Below are 8587 nucleotides of genomic sequence, written 5' to 3' on the forward strand. Positions count from 1 at the left end.
ATCATTTGCTCTGTCAGTTAATAAATTACATTTCATTTGGACTCACTTGTCGGTGATTGGCTCCTCACCACAAATTATAACCCTCATGGCCCCACACAGCCCCAGGCCTGGAGCTCCTCCCAAAGGAGAAGGGGTCGGGCCCTGCTTGTTCTCCTTTTATTTCGGTCCCTTCACAGCCACGAGTGCAGAAAGGCTGAAATGGAGCCTTTCCCCAGCGTTTCCCTCGGGGTTAACTACGGGCTGAAGCTCTGTGCTGGCGCTGGCCCGAGCGCCACCATCCCTGCAGCCGCCAGGCCTTTGCTGTCCCCCCGTGTCCGTTCCCTGTCCCCGAGTCCCGCCCGGCTCTGGCAGCAGCAGCAGCCGCAGCGCAGGGGGCGCCGGCCCGGCCCAGCCGGGGCTCCCGGCCAGGAGCAGCAGCAGCGCCGGCCCCTTCCCACCTGCTCCTGCCTCGGCTCCCAAGGGCTTTTTCCAGCTCAATTCTGGACTAGAGCAGCAATCACCCACACACAGCCCTGACTCCTCAGGGCCCGCCTGTGCTGCCCTGAGCCAGCCCTCAGGGAAAGAAAGGATCGGGTTCCAGCGCTGTTTTCAGCACTGTTTTACTCACCCTGGGGTGACAGCAGGATGCTGCTACTGCCTTTGCCTTGGGAATTGGAGAACCTGGCTGCTCTTGTCCCTCTTCTGCTTTCCACTTGAAATTTATCTGTAAAACTGCAATTGCCCTTTTTGATCAGCGCTACCGAGAGTGCTTTTGTGACAGTGAATTTAGGAATCCTTAAAATCAGAGGGGTTTGAGAAAGCTGCAAAAGACAGCCCTCAGAGACAGCAGAACTGCGATTAGAACTAAGCAGTAGCCATAATATTTGTCAGCAGAAAAGTTATATTAGAAGTAGAAAGTAAGGACAAAGAGAAAAATGGTTTTTGTCATAACGCTTGGTAGAATAATTCCCTAAGCTACACAAAAGTACATCTAACGAGATACTAGGAAGTTCTAAGCGTGAGCTCTGTGCATTGTGTTTTAAGGCTTACAAGCAGGTATTGTATTCAAAATAAGCAAGCACTGTTTTAACCAAAGGTACCTGAGCTTATAGTGGTTGGATAGAACTACTGTCAATATGATTTTGCTTTGTGGGATTGGTAAAAAAACTTTTAAAGTAAGTTGTAACATTGAGTTCTTTGTCTGCTGCTGAGGACACAAGCTGCTGGCATCATCCCATTTTCATAACCATGTAATGAGACTGATGCTGGAAAATGAACAGCTCGAGACACGTTCCTCAGCAGTCCCATCCTGTTGGTTATTTGTACATAGCCCCTGACTGGGAATTGGTGAACTCAGGCTTTTGGTCACAGGCATCATGATTAGCAGATCTTGAAATGCTCTCAAGTCCCTGAGCAAAAAGTCAAGGAGAATTAAAGCAGCCACACAGGCCATATTTGCAGTGCTCAAACACAGCCCTGCTACTCCTGCTGCTGTTGAAATAGAATCAACCGACAGAGGCCATCACAGAAATTGCCTCTCAAGTGTCAAATCAAATGAAAAAATCCACCAGGAGAAAGAGAAACCAGAACTTCTTGACTCCCTCTTTTGTTTCTTCAGAGCAGCAGCAGCAAATGGAGATGCCCAGAGGTATTTCCAGCTGCTGCTGGTCCCAGCTGGAGCCCAGCCTGCTGCCCAGGCCCAGCGGGAAGCTGAGCCCAGCCCGGGGAGCTCCCACAGTGTCGGGAGCTCAGCACACGCGGGGCCAGGCCCAGAGCCCCGGGCACAGCCGCCCATTGCGGGGCAGCGGCGCAGACGGAATGTCCTGCGGCCCAAACCTCCTGCTCCTGCCACAAAGCGCCAGCGCTCTCCCCCTCCTCCTCCTCTCCCAGCATGGCACAAATTCCAGCTCGGAGGAGGCTGCCCCAGACGTCATCCCCCGGCTGCCCCACCTGGCTGGGCCCTTCCTTTGCTGACAGCTCTGCCTCCTGCCTGCCTCTGCCTGCCCACACAAAGCCTGGGGCTGATACCAAAAGGGTTCATTCCATTTTTACCCTGCCTGCGAACTTTCAGCACAGGAACAAGGCATGCAGGGGCTGCTTTCCCAGCAAGGATGGTTGGAAGAGAAGAAGAAGCCATCTGGCTCAAGGGTGCAGGGATAGAGAAAACAAGGAGTGAATCTGGGAACTTGGGGTGGGTTTTATGGAAATGGGTAAATTGTAATTGGCATTTAGTGACTGTATATAAGCAACACACTGGTAGAATTACATGTCCTAATAAGGTTAGCAGATATTCCATGTTGGACCTTAGGCCTGAATAAATGATACCCTCTGAAACACCAAATTAGTGTTATGGAGTCCTATTCTGATATTTTGGACATTTGGTGACAGCAGAGGCTGACAGACCCAAGGAGTCAGCTGTGACCCTGTGGAACCCCATGGAACAAAGGGTCCCTGGTGATGCAGCAGAACCCCCTGGAACGAAAAGTCCATTGTATCAGAGCAAGGCCTCAGGGAACCAAGGAGAGCATTGCTGACAGTGTGAAAGCTCCTGGAACCAAAAGTCCATTGTGACGCAGCAAGGCCTCCTGGAACCAAGGGTCCCTTGTGGCTCTGTGGGGCTTCCCAGAACCAAGGAGACCATTTGGACACTTTGGGGCCTCATGGAACCACCTGGCACTGTGACACAGCAGGGCCACATGGAGCCAAGGGGCCACTGAGACACTGAGGAACCTCATGGAAGCAAGGGGGACTATTGTGATGCTACAGGGCCCAATGGAAGCAAGGGGCCAGTGTGACACAGCTGGGCCTCATGCAGCCAAGGGGCCACTGGGATCCTGAGGAACCCAAAAGGACCAAGAGGCCATTGTGCCACTCTGCAACCTCATGAAACCAAGGAGGCTATTGTGCCCTTGTGCAGCTCCATAGAACCAAGGAAACCATTTTGACACTTCAAGGCCCCATGGGAAGCAAGGGGCCAGTGTGACACAGCGGGGCCTCATGGAACCAAGGATCCAAAATGACACCAGCACTGGGACCCTGAGGGGCCCTGTGAATCCAAGGGAAGAGGTAACAGGTCTGGTTGGCTTGACCTGACTGGGCTCAACTGACCTCAGAATATTGAGGGTCTGTTCATGTTCCCCTGAAACACTGGGGCTCTGTGCTTTCCTACCTGTGGAAAAGAACCATCCGTCTTCCCAGGTGCCCATGGCCAAAATTGATACTCCCCCTGAAAAATCCTCTATATGCAAGATTCTCTCAGACAAAAACTGCCAGGACAGAGAGCTCTGGCTGGCCTTGGCCTCTGGTGGTCAACTCTCATCTCAAGGAAGCCCTGAGGAAAGTATTTGAACAGGTTTGACCACTGGAACATCAATGAGTCTCTCCTCCTCTGAAAACTCAGATGCTCTTCTGATCATATGTGTCTTTTTTTTTCTCATTTTGTATCATTCATGAAATATTATTTTCAGCTAAAAACTCCTATTTTTCTCACTCTGCCAGTGTTATCTGACACAAAACACCTCCTCTACATATGGATCCAGGTCACCTGTATAAGCAAACACAAGAAAGAATGCAGCAGGAATGATTTGTCTCTGCTCCCACCTGTCCCATCTCCTCTGGAGCTGGAGGTGCAGCCCCAGCACTGGGCAGGGCTCAGGGGCTCACAAGCTCAGCTCCCACCCAGAGAACTTGCAGACCCTGGGCTGCTCTTCTTGGCCCCTGCACGCTCAGCCAGGCTGAGATGGACACTGATGGTTTCTGGGCCGGGCTCTCTGAGCCCAGCCCAGCTCCCTGCAAGCTCTGCCAGCTGCCCTGAGCTCTGGGCAGCACCAAGGGCCTCTCTGAGCCCAGCCCAGCCCAGCTGGCTCTGGCCCCACAGCTCTGCTCAGGCCAGGCTGCTCTGGGCACTGCCCCACGGCCTCAGCCCCTGGCAAGGGCACAGCGGCAGCTGCAGCTGCCACAGGACTCAGCCCCACCATGGGGGAAGGTGCCTGGCCAAGGGAAAGGAGGCTCCCTGGGTGCCCTGCTCTCCTCTGCAGGAGGTGCTGAGAGCTCTGCAGCCCCTGCTGCCATCCCATGTGCCCAGGGCAGCACAAGAGCCCCGGCCTTGGGGCCCTCAAGAGCTGCTCCTGCTCCAGGCCCAGGGCCCATCCCAAAGCTGGGCCAGCCACAAAGCTGTGCCCATTTCTGTTCATTCCTGCTCTGATCAGGATGGATCCTCAACACCTTAGAGGTTGGTGATCAATTTTACTTTTCCAGAGGCCTCTTCTTTCTTGAGCTCTTCAGCTGAGAAATTCAGTGAGAAAAGCTCATAAACATTTGTTCAGAACACCCAAACAAGACAAGTCCATGGGAATAATTCAAGTCTCTGATTCTTCTGTGGTTAATTTGATTTGAGAAGTGTATTCAAATAGAATATATTACATTAAAAATAGTTAGGAGACAATTGTTTTGTCCTGTTTAGTTTTCTTTTCTGTTTGTAGATTCAGAATCTGCAGTTGATATTGATCCCCAGCCCCTCCTTATGTAGTTTGAACAGATATGAAAATCAAGACCCTTCATGGCTGACAATCAATCAGACTTTGCCCCTACCACCACCCCACCATTTCCCCCATCCAACCCCTGGCACTCCTATGGATCAGGAATGGTGTGGCCTGCAGGAGCAGGGCAGGGATTCTTCCCCTGTACTCAGCATTGGTGAGGCCACACCTCGAGTGCTGTGTCCAGTTCTGGGCCCCCAATTTAGGAAGGCCATGGAGGGGCTGGAGCGTGTCCAGAGAATGGCAAAAAGGCTGGGGAGGGGTCTGGAAGAGAAATCTGGTTGAAAGGACATGAGGGAGCTGCGGTTGTATAATCTGAAGAAGGCTCAGGGCAGACAATACGGTGTTAGGGTTCAGGTTAGAATTGGTGAACTCAAAGGTTTGTCACAACAAACCTGAGTGGTTTCCCTGGTGTCCCCCCGCCCTTGCTGGCCCCAGGGGCTGATGGCATTTGTGCTCCCTCAGGTTCATGTCCCCACAGCAACAGCATGGGGGTGCTGCCCCTGCTGTGTGCAATGCAAACAGGGGCTGCTGAGGCAGTGCTGCCGTGTCTGTGCCTGCAAGGATGGGGCACCTGTGTGAGCTGGGGGAGAGGGCAGGGCTGCAGAGGGGGGATGTTGTTGGCAGCTGCATGAGGACGCTCTGGGACGCTGCCCTGGGCTGTGCAGCGCACTGGGCATGGATCAGCCCCTGCTCTGCTGCTCCTTCCCGTCTGCCCCAGGGCCCTTGCAGAGCCCCAGCCGTGCTGTTTGCCCCCAGCCTGCCCATGGCCAGCCTGGGGCTGCTCACAGGGCTTTTCAGGGCTGAGCATTGGCCTGGCCGTGTTCTTGAGAGAGCCTGGGCAAGGAGCCTGGAGCCCCCAGGCCCTGGGCTGAGGCGTCAGCGCTGCCCCAGCAGTGCCCATGGCCTGTCCCTGCTGCAGCCCTGGCACTGCCACCCCCAGGGCTGTGCCGGGCCCCGAGAGCACTCAGGCCCTGCAGCAACACCAGGGCCACCAGGGCAGCGGGGCAGGGCCACGGCAGCAGCACTGGCAACACCAAGTGCTGCTGCTGCTGCTGGGCACAGCTGCTGGGCCAGCACTGATCTGCCCCCAGCTCTGCACACAGACATTGCTGCTGCAGCACCAGAGAAGGCAAATAAAGGAGCATATCTGGTGAAAACTCTGATGGGAGATCCTTTATTTAGTTTAAGCATGCCACTGTGAGCACAGCTCCCCACTGACACAGTCTGGGGCCACAGCAAAGGTAGAGAGAAACAAAGTGAGAAATCACAGAAACAATGCTCTTGCTTTAGGAAGAATATTAAAAACCAAAAAGATTGGGAAATAAAAGAACCAAACCAACAGAACTATCAAAGATGCATTTTATTACAAGCGATTTGCAGAAATTGGTAATCAGTTTAATGCTTCCTAAATTGTCCACTGATCAGTCTCGACACTGCAGCCTTTAGCTCCTGATTCCTCAGGCTGTAGATGAGGGGGTTCAGGGCTGGAGGCACCACCGAGTACAGAACTGACAGGGCCAGATCCAGGGATGGGGAGGAGATGGAGGGGGGCTTCAGGTAGGCAAACATAGCAGTGCTGAGGAACAGGGACAGCACGGCCAGGTGAGGGAGGCAGGTGGAAAAGGCTTTGTGCCGTCCCTGCTCACAGGGGATCCTCAGCACAGCCCTGAAGATCTGCACATAGGAGAAAACCATGAACACAAAACAGCCAAAAGCAAAACACAGAGAAAACACAATGAGCCCAAGTTCCCTGAGGTAGGATTTGGAGCAGGAGAGCTTGAGGATGTGTGGGATTTCACAGAAGAACTGGCCCAGGGCATTGCCATGGCACAGAGGGAGGGAAAATGCATTGGCTGTGTGCAGCAGAGCATTGAGAAAGGCACTGGCCCAGGCAGCTGCTGCCATGTGGGCACAAGCTCTGCTGCCCAGGAGGGTCCCGTAGTGCAGGGGTTTGCAGATGGACACGTAGCGGTCGTAGCACATGACGGTCAGGAGGGAAAATTCTGCTAAAATGAAAAAGGCAAACAGGAACACCTGTGCAGCACATCCTGAGTAGGAGATGGTGCTGGTGTCCCAGAGGCAATTGTGCATGGCTTTGGGGACAGTGGTGCAGATCATGCCCAGGTCGCTGAGGGCCAGGTTGAGCAGGAAGAAGAACATGGGCGTGTGCAGGTGGTGGCCGCAGGCTACGGCGCTGATGATGAGGCTGTTGCCCAGGAGGGCAGCCAGGGAGATGCCCAGCAAGAGGCAGAAGTGCAGGAGCTGCAGCTGCTGCGTGTCTGCCAATGCCAGCAGGAGGAAGTGCCTGATGGAGCTGCTGTTGGACATTCCTTCACTCTGGGCATGGTGGACTGTTGAAACAAGACATTCAGAAGCTCTTTGAGTCAATCCTATGGAGTTATTTTAGGAATTCCCTCAAAATTACTTCTCTACCTGTGGGGAAATCTCACTCAGCCTTATTATTTTTGAGTTTGGCTTTATGCTCCTGAGTTACTGATTCATCTTCAGCATTGCTCTCAGGCTGAACCCCAGGGAAGCCCAGAAGGAAAACAGGGCTCCCTGTGTTCCAGTGCAGTCAGAGCTGCTGGTCCCCACACAGGTGCCCTTTGCATATTTCACTGCCCTCTAATTCAGGGTGATCAAACATAAAATGAGCTTGAAAAATAAAGTGGAGTTTTTAAAGACTCCCGCTTTAAAGTCGATTTCTCTAAGTCCTTCTTTCTTTCCCAGTGCAGCTGAACATGGAGGGATGCAAAGGGTTGCTCTGGCTCTCTGCTGCCTGGAGTTGTGCCTGCTGGGAGCTGTTTCTCTCCATCCAAGCCTTGTCCCTGCCAGTGCTGCCAGAGCCCAGCCCAGTCCTGGGGGCTCAGCTCTGCCCTGCAGACCCCTCCCAGCACAGGGCACTGCCCAGGGGCATCTCCCTGGCAGCAGGGCCTTAAGGGCAGGCCAGACAAACAGAGATGCTGCAAGCCAAGGTGCTGCTGCTGCTGTGTGTAGGGAGAGGAGGCTGAGGAGGCACTTTCTGAGGGAGATCTGAGGCCCATCTGCTGATGCCCAGGCTGACAGTGCAGGAGGCTCAGGGACACAGCCAAAGCTGACAGCCCTTTTCCCTTCCCTTTAGGAGAAAGCTGAGAGCAGCCCTGGCCATGCAGCACCATCTCCAGAGCAGGAGGAATCTGCCCTGATGGGGGTGGCTCCTTGCACCTGGAACTTCTCCCCTGCAGCGTCCATGGGGAGCTGCCAGGCAGGCTGAGAGCTGCCCCTGGCAGGTGGCACATGCCCTGGGCTGGCCAAGAGCCCTGAGGGCTGCAGGAGCTGCTCTGCAGGACAGCCCTGGGCAGCCCTGGCTGCAGCCCCAGCTTCAGCCCCTGCAGCCGTCCCTGGCAGCAGGTGCCGTCCTGCCCTGTCCCTCTGACGGTGCCCAGGGCAGCCCCGCTCTGCAGCACATCCTCCTCCTCCTCCTCCTCCTGCTCCTCCTGCTCCTGCTCCTCCTGTGCCATAGAGAAAATGGGAGAGTCCTCCTGACACATCCCCCAGGCTCTGGGGTGTGCTGGCTCCAGGAGATCACTCCAGGAGCACAGGGGACATTGCCCTGCACCCACACACTCACCATGCACAGGGCTGTGAAGATCTTTCCCCAGCTGAAGTCTCAGCTCAATGTCTTCCCAATCCTGATTGCCTTCAGCCAGTCTCTGCCTGGCTCCTGTCACCTCAGTGCCTGCAGGCAGAGCCCTCAGCCCTGCCGGGCTGGGAGAGGAGCTGGCCCTGGGAAGAGCTGTTCCTTTAAAGCTCAGCAGCACAGACACAGCACAAGGACTTTAATGAGCCTCTTGGGGATTTGGTGTTGTTTACATCAGACTCAGTCCCTGAGAGAGTCTTCAGAAAACTTCTCAAGAACTCAAAGGTAAATTGAAACTCCAAAAGTTTCTTGAAGTTTTAATGGGTTCCACTGAGGGGCCACGACTGAGATAGTGTCCCCAGGTTCCAGTTAGAGCAGAACACTGGAGGCAGTGATGACAGCTGGGGACAAACAAGGCCAAGGTGTCTCTGGTGCTGAGCAGAGCTGG

At 54.4% G+C, this 8587-nt stretch overlaps 1 protein-coding gene across 1 annotated transcript; it reads right to left on the reverse strand.

Moving 5' to 3' along the window:
• Positions 1-5915: 5915 nt before the first annotated feature.
• On the reverse strand, positions 5916-6848 carry LOC139603671 (olfactory receptor 14C36-like). The gene has a single exon (XM_071454561.1). The coding sequence runs from the start codon at positions 6846-6848 to the stop codon at positions 5916-5918; it is 933 nt and encodes a 310-aa protein (XP_071310662.1).
• Positions 6849-8587: the final 1739 nt, after the last annotated feature.

The sequence above is a fragment of the Agelaius tricolor genome, unplaced genomic scaffold (genome assembly GCF_023055355.1).
Source record: "Agelaius tricolor isolate 1412-34295 unplaced genomic scaffold, bAgeTri1.0.p SCAF_40, whole genome shotgun sequence".
Taxonomy (NCBI): Eukaryota; Metazoa; Chordata; class Aves; order Passeriformes; family Icteridae; genus Agelaius; species Agelaius tricolor.

Bases quoted from the DNA above. Each gene is read 5' to 3' on its own strand.
- LOC139603671 (XM_071454561.1), bottom strand. From the start codon at position 6,848: ATGTCCAACAGCAGCTCCATCAGGCACTTCCTCCTGCTGGCATTGGCA.